At 40.8% G+C, this 25,828-nt stretch overlaps 1 protein-coding gene across 18 annotated transcripts in view; it reads right to left on the bottom strand.

Moving 5' to 3' along the window:
• nfixb (nuclear factor I/Xb) overlaps nucleotides 1–25,828 on the bottom strand; it is a 126,289-nt gene that overhangs the window by 68,443 nt on the left and 32,018 nt on the right. For 8 of the 18 annotated variants that reach the window (XM_061065945.1, XM_061065947.1, XM_061065956.1 and 5 more), the window contains one exon: nucleotides 17,095–17,626. In XM_061065945.1, the coding sequence (XP_060921928.1) occupies nucleotides 17,095–17,626 (532 nt within the window). Of the gene's footprint in view, nucleotides 1–17,094; nucleotides 17,627–18,120; nucleotides 18,330–18,377; nucleotides 19,216–25,828 lie in introns of those variants that run through there. The other 10 variants (XM_061065954.1, XM_061065952.1, XM_061065955.1 and 7 more) reach the window with 9 other exon arrangements.

Here is a 25,828-nt window from a genome sequence, read left to right as displayed (position 1 = left end):
CAGAGACTATTATTGGAATTGTTTCATTTCATATGAAAAACTGTCAACATTTAGGTGGGCTTTTCTTTTACCAACATTTTGGGTTAGGGTTAGGGAATGTTTTATTTACACTTGTTTTTTGTTACCTATTACTTTCAGCTTTTGTTGGTTTCTTGATGTTTGATAATGCTTTCTGAAAAAAATATTGCTTGATTCCTACTGACTTATATTCAACAACTACAAGTCATTTTGGCCTCACCTTTTGCCATATGCACATTACACAACCTGACTTCTGCAGGAGGATTCTCTGTGAATCAATAAATGACAGATATTTCTAAATCTCTGCAGGTTTCATAAACCTGAATAAATGCCTGTAAAAAAGTAAAAGTAAATCTGACTGGCAATATCCATTTAGTCTGTCTCACAAGCTGAAATAGTGAGGCTCACATTATTCACAAGTATTGATTGTCTACTGTAAAGATAACCTCCTGCATCTGCTGTGCCTGGTCAGAGCCCGTGGGGAGTCTCTGTTCATCAACGAGCCAAGTAACCGACACCGTCACACACAAATAAGGCTGCAACTGTGCAGAGCACACTTCACTAAAAGTCTTTCACATCTGTGTGTGGGTGATCGTTGTTTGTACACAGTTGGGCATAAACATGTATGCTTTTACATGCTTTCAGAAATATTTGCACCCCTTTCAACTCTTCATCTCCATAATCACACACTAAACACACTTTAGGGTTCAATTAAACTGTCAATCTGTCCTTAATAAAAGGGTCATCCAGGTTACAATGACTAACAAAATGTCTCACATCTGCCCTTTAAAGCTGTCAAACTACAACGGACAGCTTCACATCTGGAACCAAGGTGCTTTTGAAGAGCAATCTTCTGCAATTTTAACCCCTTTTCTTAACCTTGTATCACTCTTTTTCCCACTCTCTTCTCAGCCTCAGCTTTCTTGATTTCTCCCTCCCTCCCTCCCTCAGTTTTATATGGAAAAACATTCCTGGTGTTCTACTCAGCTCAAGTGAAACCTGGTGCTTATTTTCAGTACCCTAAATTGATAGCAAATGTGAAGACAGATCCCTCCTCTCGTTCACTCTTCCCTCCTTCCACCCCCACCTCCTCCCTTTTTGGCCTTAACAGTGAGGATACGTGGAACATTTTCATGACCACACTGAACCCTGGGGTTTTATGTTTTTGAAGGTGTTCCCCTTTATATTCAGCTGCATGTGTTTTTGTTGAATTTCTGGGGAGAGAAAGTCTACTGCCTGAAAGTCTTCATATGAGCAGGACTGAGTCATAGACTTCTTGTTTTTCAATAAGCCCCCTACTGCACCGTGGAAACCAAACCTGGTTAGCCTCAGCTGTCTTTACCCATAATTCAACAACCCTGTGTGTTTGTTTTCTCTTTCTGCCTCTCTCTCTCCCCCTTCTTCTGCTTTTCTGACTTGGTAAGTGAAACCCTAACTGCTCCCTTCATTTTGATGCAGCCAACTGAGTTGGGTTGGACCAAAATGCCCTCTTTTGTCATGGATGTGTGCCGGGGAGGGAAACTGAGCCTCGTGGATCATTCCTCTGTGGGTGAAGCTTATAATGGTCTTGATTAGAAAGGGGGGGGGGACCCTGCACGGTCCTTGTGAAGTCTGTTTTGTTTCATAGTAAACCTTTAGTCTTGGTGGGTGAAGGTGGAGCCTCTGAACTGTATGAAACCATTGTGTAAAACTATAAGAATTAAAAAAGTAAACTTCAGTTTATTTCATATTTTTGAAAATTGACATTTCACCATCAACAAAAACAAAACGTCAACAGAACACTGATATATCACACACCCTTAAAGAATGTTTATTTCAATCTATATTGCAATTCACATTTGCTCAAGTTATGGACCAAGGGTTTAACTTATTTGGATCCAAATCTAATTTATACTCTCTACTTTCTGCCTTTTGGTCTCTTCACCTGGAGTAAGTATCCATCTCTTTTGCTGCTTGATGTGGTATTCTCATCAGTTCTTTGCTCTGATTGTTTATTTCTCTATAACTTCTACCCACTACAGGCTATAATTCCCTTCATGCAGCCTTCGGTTGCTCCTGGGCCTCTCAGGAGGATGGTGGTAGGCTAGATGTTGGTTGCTCAGCTCTGCTTGGACGGAGAGCCAGGCCTGCCTGTTTTTATTGGCCAACTTTCAGCATTCCCCATGTCTTTGTGCATTTCAGCTCCCTGACCTCAGGAGACCCTTCACGCTACTGTAAGTTATACTCACACCAGGAGCACAGATGGATCAGGAAGGAAAGCTGAAAACCTATTGGTGCTTGGCTGGTTTCTACAGGCACATGTAATGAAAAATACAGGCTTGCTGCAGCTGCCACAGCAAATCAATGTAAACTCTGAAACATGAGACGATGATTCTCTTATATTTTTTTTAAATGATGATCATTGGTATCTCTCTTTTTTTTAGTAAGTTTAAATCATTGGTAATAAAGTCATTATGTTGTTTAACTATGTCTGAAAATATGGAACGCTTTCAACAAGTTTCTGACAATCAGCAACTTAACAAATAAAAAGATTATTTTAATTGTATAGTCATGCTCAGCTTAAATTAAAAGATAGCAGTCAAAAATAAGTTCCGCAGTTACAATTCAATGCCTTCTTAATGGAGATGAGTAGTTGGTGAAAGTGTGTTGAAATCCCCACTGGTGCTCCAAGTGGAACAGTCAGTCAGAGGCTGTGGGCTTCTGTGTGTCACCAAGTGTGCAATTACTTGTACAGGCTGAACAGTATCTTTTGCTCAAAAAGCATTGTTAGCAGAGTTGTTCATAGGGCTTACAAGAAAATCAAATTAGGCACTAACAAAGTTAGAGGTGCTAATTATAGACTCATGCTAACTTTCTGGTAAGGGAAAGGGGATGGGATATGGTCTGATTCCATCTCACTACAAATGTGCCAATATCTATGTTTATTAACAAGAGATGCAACAATTCTCAATATTATATTAAGCCATTTGGTAATCCAAATTCATTGAGTTTAGTTTTTTCTTGTGTGTGGGGGAGGGGGTGGTGCATACAGCAGGCTTCCAAAAAGACAAAGCAGCGTTTGAAACAAAGTAACCATACACATATAAACACTTTTTTGTGACACATTTCTGTGTGAAAGTCCGCGATAAAACATAAATACATACATGATGAAATGCTGAAATTTCTACCTAATTGTACAGCAGGTCTACTTGTCTCAAATTAAAAGCAGTCTCCTCTTCACTGAGACTATACACAATACACCAGGAATACAAGGAAAGGTTGTTTTGCTTAAAAATAAAATAAAGAAATAGTAATAATAGTAAAGACCGAACATTAATCCATCATGAGCGCTATGCAACATAAAAACATGACAATTTGGTGATAACTGCAAGGTTAGTTAGCAAAATGGTAGCTAGATTCTGCATGACAATCTTAAATAAATATCACAGTTATATGCTTTTTAACAAAACATGACAGCTTGTCCAATGACTGAACATGGTTCATTGACTACACAAGCAACTTGTGTCACTGTATGTTGGCACAACAGTGTCAGTGTCACCTCGACCTGCTGCTCTTCATCTCGTCACCTTGACTGACCTCTCGTGCTTTTTAGCAACAGTGGGGAGAAAAGTTCCGTGCAGACTAGCAAACATCTAGAGGAGCAGCAAGGGGACAAGTGATAAAGAGAGAGTGTTGCAAGTTAAGAAATTAAGAGATAATGCATGCACAAGATTAGGAAGAGGTGCGAAGGTGATTAGGGTGAGAAAGAGGAGGGAGGAAGGTTTTCATTGCCAAATTAAGGAACAAGTAGTGCCTAGGGGCTGATCTAAACAGGATTTACCTGTTGCCGTCCCAAGGTGACTCACTTCACTCATTTACTAACTGTGCCGCAGGGCCCAAACTCCCTTGTTAATTAAGGTGCAAAACATTCCGTATGTGTTTGTGTGATAGATATAAATTTGCAGCCTCAATCTCCTTGTATAAAACTCTCTCCGTTTGGCTCCTTTTACTGAATTATTTGATACTGTCACCCCAAATCAGTGTCTCATGAACTCCCACTAAACAAATTTGGCTTTTAAACATTACCAAATGTTATATTGCTCTTTTTCCAAAGAGGTCTGTAATAGCAACAGGAACTCCATCACCCTTTACTGTACTGCCTTGCAACAGAGGGCTTTTTATTCACTGGGTCTGGTTTGAATTATAAAATAATAAATTAAGACCCTTAAATAAACAAATCATAAAACCAAGAATCCTCAAAGCAAAAAATTAATTTGAGAGGCAGGGAAGTGGAGGGAGAAAGTAAAAAAAAAAAAGGGGGGGGGGGGGGGGGGTCTATAAAAAATAAGGCCCCTCACTGGGTGAACTGTTTGGGGGATTTTCATGCTACAGGGCAGACCTCTACATATAAACAAATTCAGCACACACACAGCAGCAGGTAATGGCTAGATTTCATCCTGCAGGTAAAGATTCTTTAGAATAAAAATTGTTTAAAAGAAAAAAAAACTGTCAGCCACAATCAACATAGCTGGGAACAATGTCTATCTTCCAGTACATGTGCAATGAAATGGAGACCAAACAATCAAGCCCCCCAACCCCACCCTGCACCAAAACAACTTCTATATATCCCCTTTTGCCATTGGAATGATTGTCAGGATGATTTACACACAATAAAACAAACAGGAGTCCCATCGCAAACTGCAAGAGAAATAGATGAGGATTTGGAAGAGGCCGGGGACAGAGGGAGGAGAGATGGAGTAGAAAGAAGAGGGGGTGAGGGCAGGATGAGGATACGCATGAGGAGAGAGGGAGGGAATGTCGGAGGGCGGGAGTAGTTTAGAGCAAGAGAGTGAAAGTTGTCATAAAACGACAATAATAAGAGGCCTCAGTGCCACCCAGTGACCACATCAAGCCTTCTGTAATGACAGGCTGTGCAGAACACATGTCCGCCTGACTGTGGGAGTGTGTATGTGTGTTTTGCACGTGGCGCGTGTTTGCCCTTCTGTCAGTGCTAAAATACGGCTTAGCTGACCGAGTAACATTATTCTTAACATGGACACATGCACAATATATTGTATACACCACAAAGCAACACTCAGACTGCACAAAGTGAACACATGCAGCCTTTAATTTAGGCTCTTTTACACTCCACTCGCTACATGTGTACATAACTGTACAAATTCTGAAACATAATTTCTTATGCTGTATTCCTAACACAGTAGTTACCAACCTTGTAATCTCTTGTGACAGGTGTATAGCCTCAGAGTGAGAAGTTTAACTAGAGACTAATTTTACTTGTGGGTAAACGCTGTGTGTGTAAATTTGTCGACTCGTGCCCTCAAAATTCCACCATGGAATAAAAAGGATTTTTGCGTGCCTGACATTCTGCTTACAATCTAGCAACATCATGTGCTTTGGAGGCTAAAATTATGAGACTAAACCTGTCAGGGTGTACGTGAATGCATGAACAAAGGAGAAATTGTAGATCCAGTATTCATGGGAAGTGTTGTCACACTTTCAGACAACACAATACGAATAAGAAGAAACCTCTGTTTATATCATGGGGGACAAAAACATTTTTTTTTCAGCCAAGGAACAGATGAAACACATTCCAAGCAAAACCAAAGCATGTCCAAAATGAAATCAGCAAAGTTTCACTCTCGAGTGTGATAAACAGTGTGTGGAGGACACGACTGTTTACCAGAGCAGACCTGGACAAAAGAGCCAGACAGGCAGCAGTGGAAGGATGGAGAGACTTGAGCATAGGAGAGAAAAGCCTGTTCTTTTTCACAAACACCTTATAGAAGAAAAAAAAAGCCTGACCACAAAAGAGGCTCTGTGCTTGAGGCTATTTCAGTTAAGAGTTCTAGCCAGGACAGATCCTCTGAGAGCACATGTGAGATGGAAAGAGAGAAAGAGAAAATTGAGTTTTATTTGTTTAACAACTTCCATGAATCAGTATTGGGAAAGAATGTGCATAATTTGGCTCTGTTTATTTTGCATTAGGATTTAAAATATGTCAGGATTACTTCATCACACATCTAAAGCCCAATAAAAAAGGATATGGGCAAAAGATTAAAAGTAGGGAACTAGTTTTTTCTTATTCTGGTTATGTGTAACGTATCAAATATTTCTCACTGAGACAGCAGATTCAGCAATGCACAGTGAAAAGGACATGAGCCCAAAAACATGTTACTGTGCCAACATTTCAGCTTCAGTCAAAGTCGACATCAATCAACTGTTTCAAATATGTATTTGGCAAATCGCTGTTGGTATTTTAACACTTTCTATTACTTATAGCAAGTTGTGTTAACTGTTAATCCATTATGGTAAGGTAACTATTTTGACTATTCATCCATTACCTTTAGATTACTTTATTTTGTGTCAATTTTTTACATTTATCCAACTATTCATGACTTTAGATATGTGCTAATACCACAGTTAGGGTTAGCGATCACTGATATACAGTATCTTGTCTTGTATGATCCAGTCAGACTAAACTGCTAAGTGTTGTGGAAATATTAAATGGTCATGCAGGGTTAACGCTCATAGTTTCTTTGGTTTTTTTATTATTATTATTATTATTATTTCCCTGAGAGTCTGTGAAACAGCAGCAGTTGGCTATCTTTGTTTACTGGGATATTTATGGCTGTTATTATAACAATTTCTCCATGTAGCTGCAAAAAATGTGTGGCATGAATTCATGCCCAAAGATAAAATCGTTTAGTTGATCTAAAAGAAAAAAAACATTTAAGTGTAAAAAACTGAAAAACACAAGTCATCAGAATAGCCTGAGTTTTCCTATAGTATGAAACACAGATGAAGTCAATAAATAAATAAATATAGGAAATATATATATATATATATATATATATATATATATATATAAGTATCGGAAATGCTCTTTAACCAAAACCTTATAGATAAAAATCTATCAGATAAAATCCAAGTGCAGAATAAAAGCCAGATTGCTATGTCAGCTCAAGAAAAAAAAATCTTCTTGGAGGGAGTGTGGCAGAAAGAACTCCCATTCTCCCTACCTCCCTGGCTGCTGACTACCACTCCTCTCTTCTGCTCAGATTTACTGCTCTTGAATTGTTTGCCCTTTGCTTTTAATGGCCATCTCTAGATCATCAGCTCTTAAAATAAACACCCAGGCTTGGAATATCTTTTCTGCCACCACTGAAGCAGAACACACTTAGAGGGACTGTGCCTTGTGCGCTTCTCTTTCTGTCTAAGCGTTTATTCCATGTGTGTGCTCCCCTGTATGTTTGGACTGCTGGAGGAGAGCCTTGCATTAAAGCTGCACGGCAGAAGAATGGAAATTCAAGTTGGTCTCAGCAGCAGGGTGGTCTGTGCCTAATAATACACGAATCAACTGTTCCGCAGAAGAGCAAATAAAAGAGTAGATTAGCTTCATTTCCGCTGCTGAGAGGGAAATCAGACACAGTGAAAACATCTTCTATTAGGTGTAATTGAAATAGTCAGTCCTATAAATTTCCCAATTTGAAAGAAATCTGCACATAATATCTGAGCAGTATAGGATTGTGATGAACTTTCAAGATGAAATATATGGTTTAAGAACTTTCTGGTTTGTGGTGACAGATTGCACCCTGTCAATGACCAGTGAGGAGGACCCTGATTACCGACTCTTAGTGACATGCGCACCCCGCAGACTAATCCCAGGACTCTGCCTGTCACAGAATAGCGGGGTCATATCAGTGCATTTACACTTTCTGCATGTTGTTTTCAAATGTGGTTGTCGCTCTTCATGTGTACATACAAGGCCCACAGGCATCAGGTGTGACAGGGGTTCAGGTGCTGGCTGAGTCCATTGAGGACTCTCATGTGCTCTGCAGCAGACAGCGTTTGTTGTTGACTGGCCGGCTTCTATGGCCCACATGAGCATATGCATGGAAGCACACACACACACACACACACACACACACACACACACACACACACACACACACACACACACACACACACACACACACACACACACACACACACACACACACACACACACACACACACACACACACACACACACACACACACACACACACACTCTTTTAGAGCCCATACACAAACAACACTTAAACAATCCTATGGACTTAAAGAGAGCCACTGGGACATGCGCTTAAGCTTTCAAGAGGAAAATAAAAGCATGCTCCTGTCAAATATAAATCACTTCTATGTTTATGGAAAAGAGTGTGTTTCATATAATTTCTGTTTTACATAAATTGTCATAACATGCGTCTTCCTGGATGCATTACAGCATAATGTTGAATAATACACAAAGACATATGCAAGAGATGAATACTAAATTCCCGTCTTTCGGTCAAAAATCAGAGCCGCAGATGAAGGCTATGGGGCAAGAAGAAGCTATAAATGACAAAAAAAGGAAAAAAAAGTGTGCAATCGTTGAAGCAGAAAAGATTTGGTCGGATTAGAAAAGATGTTATTACCGTATTATACATTTAATGTGACAGCTATAACAAGGATGTAAAGCCAGTCTCAATATAAAAAAAAAAACATTCAGTGTCCCTGCAGAGGGGGCCCCTTGTATCACAGACTTCAATTCTTTTTAAATTGCAAAAGTTATCCGAGCTGCCATCTCAAAGGGTCCTCAGAGCTTCGCACAGGATACAATTCATGAGTAAGCCCACTGGACAGAATTAAGCAGACAAAATGTGTGAATAACATTAAGGGGAAAATCTGCTCTAAAATTACTGTTTGACATTTTCATATGTCTCACTTGGTCTGCATCCAATGACAAGTGTTACATATATCCAGAAATAACGCCAAGAAAATCTAATATCCTCCTTTTCCTCAAAGGAATTTAAATGTCTTTGAAGCTACATACACACTCTGACTGCAATAACCCCTAACTTCCAACTTGCATTAAATCCATAGCAGCTACCTGTAATGTTACTTTGTTCATGCACAGTCCTGATCATTAACTGTTAAGGTTTCTGCTTATCCATATGCATAAGCGTGGAGATGCCCTCTATAGAGAGAGAGTGATCTGAGTGGATTCCTCTGGCAGAGCTCTGTGCTCTGGTTACCCACATAGTGGGCCGGAGTGCCACGGAAACAGAACAACACTGCTTTGCCCCTCACAGTGCCAACCAGGCCAGTCACTGACACTCCTTGGACATCGCCCAGGTAAGGTACACTGAGTTTAAACAACAACAAAAAAACAAAGCTGTGTAGCCATGGCAACACTCTATTCAAGTGCATTTTTAGAAAGCTAGCCAACGCACAGAAAGAGTAGGGCCATTAACGCAACAGAGCAGACCAGTTTCCTGCTGATACGGAATGCAAGTCTCATCCAGGACATGACCATATAAATGAATACAACTAAAATATGATATTGGAAATGTGTTGTTTTGATAAATCAATCCAAACAAACAATGTAATTATAATCTTCTTTTCCCATAATTTTTCCATATTTTTATTGCTCACTAGGGAGGAAGGGAAAAAACTGTTGTTTTTCTATCTTTTATGAAATGTAATCATTGAAGCTGCCAATAAGAATTCAAATGAGTTTGAAATAACAGACGATCGAGTTGAGCGCTGACAGTTGACGGGTATAATGAGAATGTTACTTTCACAAAATTATCCCCGTGAAATGGAGCTGGCCGGCCATATGAAAAAGCAAACAGACGGAGAAACTGAGCGGAGGTGTCAGGTGATTTTTTTTTTTGAGCAGGAGCCCAGAGCTGGATGAAGCCCTGCCCTGGAGAGAGTCTTTAGAGTAGGTGTGAAGGAGGGACACCTGAATGAAGACCAAAGTATGACTCTGAGCTAAGTGAAGCTACGATGCTGTGAAATGGCCAAATCAACTGTGATAGACGGGGAAGAAAAAGTTATAGGAAAATGTTTTTGTGTCATTTAAGTCAGCCTTTCAAAATATAATATTTTAACTGTAAAAGAATTAACTGTAGTTAGCACACAAACAGCAACAGAGAAATGTGTTTCCGGTAGTTATTTTTATCAAATCATTCTAACCTGAGTGCAAAGAGGCAGACTACAGTGCCACCAAACACAGTCTCCTTTATTCTCTCCAGCAGCTCGTTCAAAGTGTAAATCCCTCGCTTCATTTCTTTGTCCCTGTCTGAGCTCCGAATTTGCTGTTCAGCTGCTCAGAGACATGGCGAGTTGATTTATTTATCCATCTCCCATTAATTAGAACATTTGCACTAACAAACACGGAAGCAAGTGGAAATTAGCACCTCGCTACACCCACCTTCCCTTGACTATCGGCTCTCAGGGTGCAGGCTTTGGAGAAAGCACTGTGTTAGACACGCAGGTGCATTTGTAGACATCCAAGCACATTTAAGATGATGTTAGTCTGATTAAAATTCACAAGAATAAAAATCTGAAAAAGCTTAATAAATCTTTACAATACGCAAACAAAATAAAAGCCAGTCAGAGGCTTTATTTCTGTGCTTAGCACCAAGAACAGGACCCCCTCTCCTGTAACCTCATATATATTCACTCTGTTATTTAATAGAACAAAAGTGGGACTCTCAAGGCCATGGGTGGACTTATGAAAGGGAGAAAAGAGTCCTGCTCCTGGTCCCGGCTGAATAGGGGCCTTTCACACTTTGAGAGGCCTGTTTACTCTCCCTCAATAATGGCTCTAATTTTCTGATCATTATTGAGTAATTCCATCCACCCAACACCCAGCGTTTAATGCTTTCTCCAATCATTTACAGCAACCGGGGTCTTGTGTTTGAGAGGGGCCTCCAGTTGTGTCCTGAACGATGTACAAAATATATGTTCCTCATTTCCTCTGCAGTCCCAAATACTGACAAAGATGCAATGAGAAACATGCAAAGACAAAAAGTGTACTCACATACAGCGAGAAACAAATCAGCATTGTTTATTTACCGCTGACAATTTTTTCACATGGCTCGCTCCTCTGATTGGAGAGGAGCAGCGCTTTATCCTCCATTTTGTTTTGGACCTGAATCCAGAGCCGCACCATTACACTGACTAACAATATTCGCTTCGCTAAAAATCAGCGGAAAACGTTTTGAATGAAGGAAATAAAAGGAAATGAACAAATTATGGCAGGTCACAGGGTGGCAATTTTATTCAGCCACATCTCGACAAAATAAGATCCGAGTGTATCACGTTGTGCATTCGCTTTCCGGGCACCCGCAGTGAAAAGCAGCCCTAGGAGTGGTGGCAGGGGCGTAAGGGGACGCTCAGAGGGGAAGACGTGGTAACTGAAAACAAGGATACGGGGGAAAATGTTAAAATGAGAGAGAAAGAAAGGATCAGAAGGAGTGACGTTGGCAGAGACTGTGTCAGTTTGAAAAGCTGGCACCTTCTAAACAGAGCTGCAGCTTTGGGTGCCAAATGCTGCCAACCAGCCCCACAAGCCTGAATATCTGCCCTCCCTCTCTCTTTGTTTCAGCGAGGCTTTTTGCATCATCTTTATTCTACGCTTTTCTTTTTACTTTATATCAGCACTCAGTATCATCCAAACAGCGTTGATAGACATTCATTACCATTAAATGAGAAAATAAATAAGGCATGTGAAAAATCAAAAGGAGATATTAATTCATCTGTTAATTTTCAGTCTTCAATTCAAGGATTTTATTTGGGGTGTTTTTATGTAGAAGGATTTTGTTAATGTATCATTGTTAATTTTTGCTTTTGAGAGGGTTTTGAATAAAAACAAAATTTCACACAGAGACTGGGGATCTGTGCTCAACGGTGTCATGGTGTTGCGGTCCTGTTTTCCGTATGGAAAGCGCTGTCCCAATTACAGGGCAACCTCGCCGCGCTCTGCTCCACTGGGCCGAGGGAACAAGGCGCGAAGCGGACTGATCAGAATCTGGCTTGCTGGGAAGCGGCCCAGACGCTCTCTTTTTCCTCTCCTTTAGAATCATATACTTCCTCCTCCTCTCCTCTCCTCCTGCTCTTTGCCCCTCGGCTAAAGCGGCCGAGAAGCCAAGCCACCCCTCTTGTGCGCACACACGTATGTTTTTTAGGGGACAGACAGATTTCAGGTCTGGCACCTGTACAGGGAGAGAGATGACCGGTCATGCTAATCCACACAGAGAAACCAGACCACAAATTATACATAAATAAAACAAGAGGAACAATGTGCTGTAATCTAGTGTCACTCTTTTTTTTCCAAGGAAAAAAATACAATCAAGACTGCAATTAAATGACTACAGCTATTTATTTTATGTTAATTTAATTTCATGTGTTTACTGAATTCACTAATGCCAGTTTTAATTTATGTTATATAGTTATTAATTGTCTTGAGAAAAATATAAACTGTATTTGTTAAATGTTTGTACCCTTTGCTAAGCAAGTATAAAAAAATAGAGATATAAATTGAGCTGCTAAATTGCTGAAAGACACCATAACATGTATTTATTCTCCTTAATTACACAAAATAATTAAAAATCACTGTACAGTGAAATTAGGAAATAAAGCTAATCCATGTTCCCCACAATAGGCACTTTCTGGTACAAGGCATTTTTCTATTTGCAAAGCTAAGACCTGACCTTTGTTTCAAAATTAGGCTTAATTCAATCATATACTCAGTCTTTTGTGTATCTCTCCGAGTATTATTCACTAAACTGGATAATTACAGTGAATTTGGAGCAGTTGGCCTGCTACCAAGCCCAAAGAGCTGCTAGAAAGTCGGACCTTAGGAGTAAAGGAAAGTTTTGAGAGATCGGTTAAAAGGAGGTCAGAAGATCGGGGCCACTCGTACGTTGGTGTTCTGTTCCCTTCTCTTCATCGATTTATTTCAAGGCCGTGATCATAATGGAATAAACTGTTCACTAGCATTTTCCCTACACTCTTGCGGTGCAGTTTTCTTTTCTCATCCCCTCCCTCTATGATACACTCGCTGCCAAAATAGACACTGGAAAAACTGGGGGCTCTTAAAATGGGTCATGTTGGATCGTCGGAGGCCCCTGTGCCTTGGTGCATATTTAAAACACCACAGTGTCACTGACGCTGTCCTCCATGAGAGGGAAGCTTGTTGAAGCTCAAACTTCATTGGGCACATTATTTCAAATGACAACAAAGCATAAGAAAGTTTCCGTTTAAAGTGTCAGGGCCAGCAGTGTTTTTCACACCATGTGGCTCCCTCGCTGCCGACACTCTCCGTTTCTCTGTCGGCCCGGGTTACGGACCAGTGCCAGAACATTGGAGTACAAATTTTGCATTCCCTCCAGAAATTGTTGTTATACACCACTCACTGTTAAGCAAAAGAAGAGGTTTTTTTTCTACTTTTGAATCATTATGTTTCTCTCGTCTTTTCTTCTCTATACACTTAATAACTGACAGGACCACATTGCTTGACTGTACAGACAAATTATTGCAGCTACACTCTCACTCTTATCGCACATTTTCTGCTACCACAGTGCCATATTCATGCCGGTGAGTAAAAGACAAAACTCCACTGCGTCTTGATTGGTCTCTTTTTCATTATGTAACTGCATCTGATAGCTTTACCTCCATTTGAAGCTCAGGATACTGGGCATAGCAGATAAGATGTGTTTGATGGATTAGCGTGACGTGAAGGCGTTAAGTCTCTCAGTCTGGCTGTCTGTCTCCCTGTCGATTCCTCTCTTTGTTCGCCTCTATTATAAAGTCTCTTGGCCATTTGTAACAGCAAGACTACACACAGTAGACACATTGATGCATAAATGAACATCTTAGCAGCACCATAGCAGAATGGAGATACAGTGCAGTCTGGCACACACAACCAGTTTGCTGTTTGACCTGGCCCTCTGGTCGGTCTGCCTTCAGCTCAGAGAGCAGATATAGAGACTAAAACTCACAAACAAAACATATTTTTATCCTACCAGCCTCAGCAGTAAAAGCTGAATGAGTCAGCTTGAGTTGAAATCATGACCAGTGCTGGAACTGTGTGAGCTTTCTGATGACTGTGCTTCATTAGACAAGGGATTATGGCCCATAATGCGCTAACAACATGAACTGATCAAGGAGTCTCTCGAGGAGAAAGGACTTCAGTACCCAAATGGCAAGCCAGAGTTTAAAAAAAAAAAGAAAAAGAAATGGAATCAATGACTAGATAGGATCCTTCCTCTCTTTCACCCTCTGTCTCCTTCACTTCCTTCACATCCCTGAGCCATTATAGTTATCATTACCATCAGATGCACCGGAAGAAGTGTAGGGAATATGAACCACTTTTGTAGTTGACTCATCAGTGTGCAATGATAATATCATGATCTGTGTGTGCAGCCAGGTAATTGTCAAAAGAAAAATGCTCTTTTCTTTGCAGAGGAACTCTTCTTTGCAGCTGCATAGCAGAAGCGCAGATCTAAGAACAGCGGCTGTGATCTGTCCCAGCTTTCACTGCCTCGTCTAGAAGGGCCCAAGTCTATAACTGGACAAAAGCAGGGACACATACTGTACTGTAGGCAAGCAGAAACAGAGGAGGGGGTTAGTGTGAGAAGGAGAAGGGGGAGTGTGTATCTCATGTTCTGTCAATCACGCCGCTTGAAAGTAGAGCCCCCCTCCCTGCAGCTGGCGACAGTGACATCAGTGGGACAAGAGAACTGAAACACCGCGGCAGGGAAGGGAGGGCAAGACGACTGTGGTCCAATCATCAGGCCTGGCAACTGATAGCTTCCGCAAGACACAGACACCCTGGAATGAGGAGCTAAGAATACAACTGTAACGCTGCCACCCTAAAGGTTAGAATGGAGCCACAGCGTGTCTGTCCTCTGTAAACTCTGGTTAACCCCAGTCAGCCTCAGAAAAAACAGAGCAATTCCAGCTGATACAATAGGATGTTTTCACTTGAAATGTTTTCCCCTTTCCATTCTAGGCGGACATGAAAAGTGATGTGCAAAATGCCTTTCAGGTTTCTGTGAAAACGCTGAGCAGGATCAGAAAAAGAAAGCACTCGCCCTCCCACAGCAGTTGACGTGAGAAGATACAGCTTTAAATGCGCAAAGCTTACTTGGACATGACAACAAAAATGGACGCAATTTCCTCTCGAACACATGCATCTTGCAATCATAAAAAATGCTTATATTCAATTAAGGGAATGGTGTGCTCTTGACTTAAGAGCAATATTGTACTAAATAACAATATACGTAAAAAAGAAACACAATTCATTAAGATGAAGGCTGGCCCAGTGTATTTACAGGGATGATTGGCTGCTGGAATCTGGCACAGAGTAAAAAAAAGGCTTTACTCGGAGGGGCACCAGGCTGCGCTGGGAGCTAATCTGAGCCGTGGTTCGCCACGGCACATTCTGGAACAGGAAGGGACGCTCATGGAGGCCCCGCAAACTCAAGCAGAGTTACACACTGGGCTGAAAGGAGCCTGGCAAGGGGTACTCTATCACAGAGGAGTGTTGCACCTCCCTGCCAAGGAGGAGAATTAAGGTCCTGTAACTGTATGCCAGTCTGTGGTCAGAGACAAAGGATAATAGTAAAGGGCAGAGAAAAGCTCTGTGACTGTGTGAAGAGAAGTACGTCTGACTCCAACTGCAAACACCTAAATTATGGAAACACACAACAAGCCTGTATCTGCAAAGTAGCTAAACATGGAGAAAAAATACCAGCACTCTATAATGAATCTTGAATTAATGCTGCTTAGACTTGAGACAAAGCTGAGCTTAAATTATGATTATGATCCTGAACGACAGTAAGAGCTCAGAACATACACATGTACAAATCTGAGTGTCTGTCTGAATACCCTTGTAATATTAGTGAGGATCTATCAATAGTTGTGTTCAAATTTTTTTATTTAAAGATATCTTCTTACCAATTTTACATGAATGTTAAGATAGTCAGATCTCCAAAGCTCTGAATGCTATTTGTTTATCATTTAAGAAGATAGTTTTATTTGAATCATAATTCTGTTTATTTAAGTAACACTTCAGTAATAAAAACATTTAGAATTATAGAAATACATTTTAATAACCATTGGAAAAAACTCCTTGTTTTTCAAAAGAGAAAGGTTTTAAAAGGGGAGGGGCTAATAAAACATTTGTAATAATTATTTATCAAAACTGTGTTACTATCTTGAAGCAAATTAGACTTGCTTATTAAAAAAAACGTACAAAGTACAAAAGTACTAAATAAAGTATGAAATTAAATTGATATCAATATATTTTTTTTAATGATCCTGTGAGTTTATTTAGTCCAACAGACATTTGTCAAACAGACTCCCAAGAAAAATACATGTGAGTTTGAATACACATCCTTCTAAAATATATTTGGCCGCATAAGAAGCACATGCACTGAATAAAGTAAATATCATTTTATAAAAACAGATACAGAGAAACACTTCGTGTGAGAGATTGATACAATCTGGCAAACAACGAGTTGTGTGTCCACTTGTAAGTGTGTGTGTGTGTGTGTGTGTGTGTGTGTGTGTGTGTGTGTGTGTGTGTGCGCAGAGTGGTGTAAAGCTGAGGTGGCTGTGGCTGCAGACAGGCTGACTTTCCCTGCTAACTAAACTACCTGGGACTGTTCCAGCTGTCACTGCACTCTTTAGACCACCACACAAAAGACCTCACGGAAACACATCACACTGCTACTGATACACACCAATCTCAAAATAACACACACATGGATTACAGACATGTGACAAACTGCTTCACACAAACACACGTATGCACATGCATGCACACACAGATAAACAGGTTTGCAGATGCTTTTGTTTACAGATGGCACTGGAAAACATGCACATTTGGATTTAGACAAATTTGCACACAAATACTTGAACAAATGTACCAACGCAAACATATCTCTAGGTAAACATGGGTTTAAAGCCTGACTGTCAAACTCCCAGAATCTCTTTAAACCAGATAGAAACATCCCTCTGAAAGACATTTTTTAGAGATTACACTGTGCAGACTTTCCCTTTAAATGTCAAGACATGAGTGCTATCTGTCCTGTTTGGATTTATCAAAGCCTGGCACAGACTCAGCTGGGTACATGGTGAAAGGCAGCATCTAATCTGTGACTCACATGCCAAGGTGTGTGTTGCACATGACATACTGCCCTGTGTACGTATAAATGTAAAAAGTTGTAACGATGGATGCTTGTGTAGAATCTAACAACATACCTGGTGTGTGGACGAAGTAGGCCAGGTAGAGGTCCAGCTCCTTGACCGTCACTCCAATGTGGTGCGGCTGGACACACAGGCCATGGTTGGAGCACTGGGGCGACTTGACCAGCCGCTCTCCATCCGTGCTCTCCAGGGGGCTGCCTTTGAACAGGATGACCATCACTAGGTCCAGCCGCCACACCTTGTCAGCCTGGCGAAGGCAGTCGATTCGTCGGATCTTGCCTTTCTGGTCAGGATTTGACAGGACGCAGCAGGGGGGCTTCTTCCCTGTGATGGTGAGCACAAAGTCCTCACGGAACTCTGGCCGGATGTCCTTGCGCAGCTTTGCCAGCAGACGCGAGGCCCACTTCTGCTTGATCTCCGGCTTCTCTCCCAACAGCTCATCCTTCACTGCACGCTCTTCATCCTTGGTCATCCTCTTTTCGTGCTTCTTGAAGTACTTGCGCTTACGGGCCTGCAGGTTGAACCAGGTGTAGGAGAAGGCACGTACATGGGGGAGGAGGGCCTCAATGAAGGGATGAAATTCATCCTGTGACAAGATAGAAAGGCGTCATGTCAGAAGGCAAAAAACAGGCTCATAATTTATCCAGGAGCATGAAAACCATCGGAACGTTGTTATACAGAGATACTTAAAAAGTCATAAAATATAAAAAAAATAATTGATAACATTTTTGTAATAAGTAAATATAAATTACAATTATACAATTAATTAGAATCAAATTACATATTAATTTGAATTATTCATTATTTTGAAGTAATTAAAATTATAAGTTTTCAGAGAAAAATGTCAAAATGTTTTATCAATACCATACAGATTAAAAAAATAATTAAACAGCAATTTAAAGAAATTAACTTAACTGTTAGATCTAAAATCTTTTTTTAAATATTGACTTAATAAAAGGCATTCAAGATAACGCATGCAAAATAAATGAATTGAAATCAAAAAGCAACTAGAAAGCTGAGCCAAGTTGCACTCCCGCTGCTTTTCTGTAAAGGAAAAGTTATTCTGCTGAACCGTAATACCTTCACTACATATCTCTGGGCAACAAAGCCCAGATCTCGCCACAGCGTTCCTGTGCCAGGGTCACCACCGCCAAGCTTTGCCGCCACAAGACCACTGTTGAAATGTGCAGCTAAAAGATCAGCCATACCATTTCCTATCTGCTCTACCATGCAAGGGAGCTCCAACCAGACTCACATTTCCACAACAAACTGAAGGCAGAAAGAAATCACCACAGAAAACCACACAGCTAGAGGAAGACAGACGGCCTGGTAGTTACCATTTTGCACTCTCATCATAAATTTGGCACAGCTTTTAAAGTGAAAAAAAAAATCTCCTGCACCAGTTTTTTTCCTCCCGAGCTCCCCAATGTAAAGCAAGTGCTGCTTTGGCAGGCTGTTGAGAATTAGCAGATGAAAAAAAAAAACTTAGGGAGGGGGTTGTAAAAAGAAAATAATTAGCAGAATACGCTGCTCACTAAAAACAGTGGGCCAAAGTTAAAAAAACAAAAAACAAAGAAAAAAGATTTAAGGAGCGACAAAATTCAATGCCGCAGGACGACGGCCAACAGCTCTTTAGAAAAAAACAAAAAAAAGAGGGAAAAACAAAAATTTTAAACTTGTAACAAAAAATAAAAATGTGATATATTAACAGAATCACTGTTATAGAGAAAAAGAACTTCGGAAAAAGACGCACTTAAAGTAAACAATCCTTTACGGATTCCAAAAAAAAAAAAAAAATGAACCTTGAAGCAAAAAAAAAAAATCCTTGGCAAAGTGTAATTGGTAGTGGTGTCTGTTCTGATCCCTGGGCCCGGCGCAAGACTCACACACACACACACACACACTCACACACACACACACAGATGGGGGGGCCAGGGAGAGCAGAGCAGAGAATAAAGAGAAAAAAAAATAGAGAGCCGAATCAATGTTGGACGAGCGCATACGACCGCTGGCAAAGCCAAGTGCTGCTTCTTTTTTCCCCTTTTCTCTCCAACTCTCTCTCTTTCTCTTTCTGTTTCTCGCTCGCCGTCTCTCGTCCTCTCCACGTTCTTTCCCTAACCATTGCTTGAGTCTTTGCCAACACGAGTAGGGCCCACCTATTTGGCAACAAGATGCCTGTAGCCCAGCCAATGCGTTAGCTTCAAGAGCTGGAAGGGAGGGAAAAGAGAAGAGGAGAGGGGGGGCTGTGGTGGCAAAGAGAGGGAGAGGAACAGAGCGAGCAGGAAAGAGAGAGAGAGAGATAGAGCAGGAGGGAGCAGGTGGGAGTGTAAGAGAGCGAGCAGCCTTGTCCGACGCTGCACAATTTGCCAAATCGACAAGTTCCACTCTGACACGGAGGCAAAGTTCAGGGGAGCAAGTCTTCTCCTGCACCAATCCCCACAGCCCTCAGCCCGCCTCCATCTTTACTATGGCCGCCATCACCTCGTATCCCTCGTCCCCCGCCCTCCCCTGCGCTCCTCTGTCTCTCTCTACCCTTCTCCGTGCTTGCATAATGCCACCTTGGCAGAGGATGGCACAGAGAGGACACACAGCTTCAGAATCCCTCCAGACCCCACCACCAGCAGCTGCTCATGGGTTTACCACAGCAAAACAAAGAGGGAGAAACAAACCCAGGCAGCCACACTCCTCTGATTGCACGCACACAAATCAATGACGAGATGATGCTAAATAAAGAAATGATTACAGAATTTAAAGGGGGAGGACGCAGAATCTGCCTCTGCTGTAATGAACAGCTCTGAAACTACAAGATAAATGGTCAGCGAGAGTGTATCCCATGAAATCCCCATCCCAAAATTAGCTCTGCACCTTCCCACTGAACCTTCTGGGAGCATTTGGTGTTCGGTGTATGTCGACAATGCCAACATTGGCTGCCATGTTGCTTTATTGTGAAGCATGGCATTCAGGGTAGCACCTGCTTCAGACAGACTAAGGGCACAAGAGCTGCTGAATCATAGACCGACCACAAGAGGAGTTTTGTGACTCCAAAAAAAAAAAAACTAAAGACATGGAAAATTCTGTGCTGTTTACGTAATCCACATTTCTGCCAAGGATGAAATCCAAGGCAACAAAATCTATTGAATACAACAAAACCCAACAAATGCATCTGCAAGAAACATGTGGAGCTGACCCCTTTAGTCAATTAAAACCGTCGATCCAAAGAACCTGCAAGAATTTCAACGGGAGACTAATTGTTTCAATCATCTTTCAAGCAGTGCAAAACACTTCCTGGCCCAATACTCTCAGAAATGGGGATTTTACGCTGTCCTTTGCAATGCATAATGTCAAATTAATATCTGTGACCTACAGGAAAAAACAAGCAATTAAAAAAAAATTCCCATGGACACTTCGAAGCTCGATCCAAAAGGCAACTGGACCAGGTTGAAGATCTTAAAAGAGCCCCAAGTCCAGATGCCTTTGGATCAAGCTTCGAATTTACCATGATCTGGATGAGTGGGAAGAACCTACACAAACACCATGGACACTTGGAAAATGATAAGGGCTTAACATCCAACCTTTAGGCATGTTACAGCTAAAATGAATACACAGGAGAGAGATAACTCTAATGCTAATCATGATATTCATTCCCAGCAGAAAATGTGAACAACTGTTGGTCTGAGCCCCTGGATTGTGAAGACTTGAATCCTGACTTTGTCATTTGTGAAAGTTACTTAAAGTGTGAACCAATAATGACACTGTTTTTTTTATAGCTTTAGAATAATGGCCGAGGTTATTGAAGCTCTATTTAACATGTCAGTTTGCATGATGCTAAGAGACAAACACACTCAATACTTATTTAATTATCCCTTTAATAAACATCACGGCCTCCAGCCTCACTCCATCTTCCAGTCATAAACATCAGCCTAATGAAACAGACTCCCACCCTTCATCTGTTAAAACAGTGAAGGATAAAAGTCTTTGATCGATGCCAACGTGTGACGCACTTTAAGATAAAGCACCAAACGCAGCAATGGGGGGGTCACACATCTCACTGTGCTTTTATAATGCATGTGTGTGGCGTCAAAGTGAAAGCTCTTTCTGTCAACTGCAGAAAAAAAAAAGTCAGTTAACTGAATAGGCAATTTGAATCCCCTCTTCTGCTTTTCAGTAGAACTTAAACGTTTGTTTAATCAATTAATTGTTTAATAGTTTAATTAAAGTAGCTACATCACCATTCATATGTCACCGGAGATTGACTGGGGGGGGTGCAAGTAAATTTCCTTAGCGAGCTATTCTAAGAAAAAATAAGTTTTTTTTCATAGTTTATATAGGTTTCCAAGAATAAGTGTTCGCAGATAATTTACTAATCTGTAGGGAGAAAAACTGTCACTCTCCGTGGGTGAGTTAGATGAAGATGTCTGAATTATCTACTGCGTCACACGAGGTCTACATATTTAATGCAACACAACGAGTAAAAGTAGGCTAAAAAACCGACATAAACATATCATGGGGAGTGTCTCTGGCTTTATCTCCTTACCTCGAAGCTAAACAAAGGCTTAATAAGCTTGGCCTGTAGCTCTCAGTCGTCATTAGCAGTAAGCGGTGTTTTCTAACATCTTCAAACAATCAGTGTTAAGCACGAGCTTCCGCTGTCATCTCACCTTCACTTTAAAAGCCCCAGAAAATAAACTGTTGCTTGACCAACCTGCATGATGCACTGGAAATACAAATAAACTAATAATAACGAATATATATCTGTTCATTGGCTGTTTAGCCTACTCTACTGGATCAACACGATTTAAAAGAAATATATTATTCCACACCACCATTTTTAACAATTCGGCTTTACCTACAATATCATCAAGATTGAATAAACAAGGCGCAAAAACTCACCCAAATCAATTAAAAATGCGCCATCACTTTCACCCTCTTTTTCTTTTTCCTGTAGGCTATCACTCTGTCTCTCTTCAAATGGGGCACATAAAAAACTTGATTATAGTGACATCACAAATAAAGTCTTCCATGAATAATTTGGAAATGTTAATAGGCTGGATGTGGAAAAAAAGTTTTTGAAACGACGGACTGGCACCGGCACAGTTAGATTTGGCGACTAAAATCAGACGTCAATTCACACAGAAAGAGGAGATGCAAAACTTTTATGTTCCATTAGAGTGAACTGAACATTATTAAAATTAAGCAGTCCCCGGTAAATAATCCATAACCTGGTAAAAAAAAGCTCCAGATATGAAACATCCTCAATAATTTATTCATTCGTGTGTAAAGCCTCCTTCCACTTATTTTCCAAATTTCTTGAAAAAAATATTTTTGTTTTTTACATCATTGCTTTTATCATGATCTCAAAGATCTGTTCCGTTTTATCATGCCCTGGAATATAAAATATGTGTTTTGATGATTTTTATTTTATATTATGAGCCTATTCAAAGATCACAATTGAAGCACGCATCACAAAATCACATTTTCTCCGCAAAAGCTTCGATTTCACTTTCAAAACGTGCTACCTAGAAACCCTCTGCTGATTTTCAACAGTCCATGACGAGACAAAAGAAATCATTTTGAAGCCCTTTATTTTCCAATTCTCTGCACGTCTGACCGAGACTGTGGAGTTGGCTGCCAACTTCAGATTAACTCTTTCAGCGAGGAGAGAAAAGGCTCTTTACTTTGAGAAACTCCAGAGTTTGATTCATTAGTGAAGCCCTTTAGATTTCCAGCTCTATTTCGACGACCACAGCAGGTATTTAAAAATAAAAAAAATAGCATATTTTAGTTCTGGCTTTCTTTTATGAACTTGCATTGAAAAAATAATAATAAACACAATTCTTCCTATTGTGCTTCTGAAAACATAGACTATGTCAATTTATTTTTTGATGTGATGTTTAGGCAGACAAAGACAAATAATTAATATTAGATAACGGTTTACTAACATTGAATTACGTTGAATTTTTAAACAATCAAATGCAGAACACTCCTGCAGATACATGAATGCCAGATTGTCAATCATCAGTCCGTCTATGGTATATAAGACATTATTTTCTCCGGTATTTCCATTATATGACAATTCTAAATACTAACAAAAAGTATCAATAAGACAATAAACCAGCAGGAGGTCAGTCTGCATGTTTAAGAAGTATTGCCTTTAATTAAAATGCATGGAGGCGCATCAATTGAGTGCTACGAAAGTAAAAATTGTCCCTTTTCATCAGGCAACCTTGACCTTCCAGCAAATAATGGTGGTAGTTAGCTCCGCTCAGAAGAAAGATCTTTAAGCCAAATAATCAAAACTCTGGCACAGTATGATGCATTATTTACTTCTCACCTCAATTCCTTTTATGAGAATATTTTGTGCTTCAACCAGAATTTAAATTCCTCCTCTAATTAATTCAAACCCTTTGAATGAAACCCTAAGAAAGCCAAAATAGATTATTCATTCATTATAATCTATGATAAATATGTTTTAGTTGGAAAAAAAGATCTACCAACTTAAAGTGTCTTCTGCTCTGACCCACAATGCCCTGCAGCATGGACTCTCGTTTCTGCTTTGTCCTGCTCCGTCCTGTGGAACTTGACCTTGTCGGGGCCATGCTGCATCTCATCAGACCAATTAAAGCGCGCTCGGCACAACCCGAGGGCCTCCCAGCCTCTGGCCCTTCATTAATGTGGCTCTGTGCTGGTGCATGGGGCTGAGCTCTGTCCTCTCCTGCCCAGCTGAGTGTCCCTGACCCTGGACAGAGCCTGACACCAGCTCTCTCTGACCCCCGGGCTGAAACTGGTGACACACAGCCAGGGAGGAGAGGGAGGTGGCCAAGGGGAAGTGCAGGGATTCAATAATTTGCTTAATAGTGCAGGATTCTGCAGAGTAGACAGATTTGTGTACATTGAGTCGGTGAAATACTATATTTCATACAATGTACCATCAGAAGATTGCAGGGGTGTTTGTTGTATCCTAATTATCTAGAAAGATTGTCTTTTTTAACTCACTATGTTTGTTACTGAAAACAGAAGAAGCCACAGTAGTTGTTGTGTGACCTTCTATAGTTATCACACACAGTTATCTTTCCTGTTATTCATTTGCAGTCAGGGGAGGGATACAGGATAATATACTTTTAAGATGGCCTGGGGGTGGGGGTTCCCCCGGCGGCTTCCCTGAGATCAGACCACACGTCCTGCTACTGCAGCGACTAAATGATGCGCAAAGATCCACAAGCTTAGCATCCTACGTCGGTTGCACTTCTCAGAGTTTACAAACCAACACATTACTATGTGTGAAAAATCTGCAAGCAATTTGTGGTGGCTGCGTGCTAACGTGCCTGGGGTTGGCCGTGTGGGGTGGAGTGGGGGGCACCAAGCTGAGGAAGAGGCACGCACGGCACATTCCATCCCCACAAAGGAGTTCGGCTGCCTGGCTGCACTGCAAATCCAACTGGGCTCTTTTGGTCCTGTGGCTTAGGAGCTCCTGCAACTCACTTAAATTTATGAACCTCAATATCGCATTATATTTTGAGATAGAGGCCTCAACTTAACCTTAAAGGTTACTGCAAAAAGAAATGACTCGTGCACTGCAAATGAACCTGCAACACAGACATGAATTCACTTGGGAAAATTCAATGCTGTGTGCTCCAACATGAAACAAAAGAATCACACATTATGCTCTGAGAAGGAAGAGAACAAGGTGTAACAGATTACTTCAGGCTTTTTTTTAATTCTCTTTTGAGATTTTATTAAACAATATTTGTTCCTCAGATCATGTTGAGACACGTTGATCATCTTGGATGAAGACATCAGGACTGATGAGTGGGATGGGAGGAGTACAGCAACACACTGACATACATATATCATGTATCGTCCAGACTTAACAAAGCACCATGACGTTTATGAGATGGATCATGACTCTGCTGGTGTCACGCTTGTGCTGGACTGAGCTTAAAAAGTCAAGGTGTTACTCGCTGCTTTTTCACTCACACTCACACACACACACACACACACACACACACACACACACACACAGACTGAGAAAACAGCTTCCCTCCACCCCAAGCCAATTGCAGATGTCTAGAAAATATTTGCCTTTGGATGAAGGAACCGCCCTTGTGTCTCACTAACGTGTGTGTGTGTGTGTGTGTGTGTGTGTGTGTGTGTGTGTGCGTGTGTGTGCCAGCACGTGAGCGATTGGCCGTGCCTGGGCAGGCCAACTCAGAACCACAACAGCCTTGACTGAGTGTTTTCTCACTGTGCCAGCTAACAGATGACTGCTGCTCACCCTGCTGCCATTACACACTGAGTAACAGTGAAACTTAGAAAAATGTGCCCTTTTTGTTGTCTTATCTCTAAAGATTGAAGTCTAATATTTAAGGCTCATGGAAAACACACCAGTCCATTAATGCAATTTCCTGGACCAAGATCCTAATATGAATCCTGACAATGTGAAAGGTGTAGTAGACAAACTTAGGGCCGGGTTTTGGCAGTATTTGTCGGGTGTTTCCTTTTCTAGCCAGATAAAAATCAGCACTGTAATCGATACATGGTGCACTTGGTCTTAATCTATTTATCAAATAAATTCAGTTTGATCCTGCATTCCTAGTTTGGTTGGATAGAAGGTGATATATTTTTCACGAGTAGCTTGGTGACACATCGTACTAGAAGTGAGATATATCATTTTAACTGTATGTAAGCAGCCAGTGCAGGGTGGCCTTTACTTTATATGGCTTACACTTTGATCTACACAGTGTGGTTGACATGCATCACAGAGAATAACAAGTGCATTGATTTATCAACA

This window comes from Labrus mixtus, chromosome 20, assembly GCF_963584025.1.
Source record: "Labrus mixtus chromosome 20, fLabMix1.1, whole genome shotgun sequence".
In the NCBI taxonomy this organism is placed as follows: Eukaryota; Metazoa; Chordata; class Actinopteri; order Labriformes; family Labridae; genus Labrus; species Labrus mixtus.
Note: the sequence above shows the minus strand (reverse complement) of the source record. Positions and strands in the feature narration are given on the sequence as shown.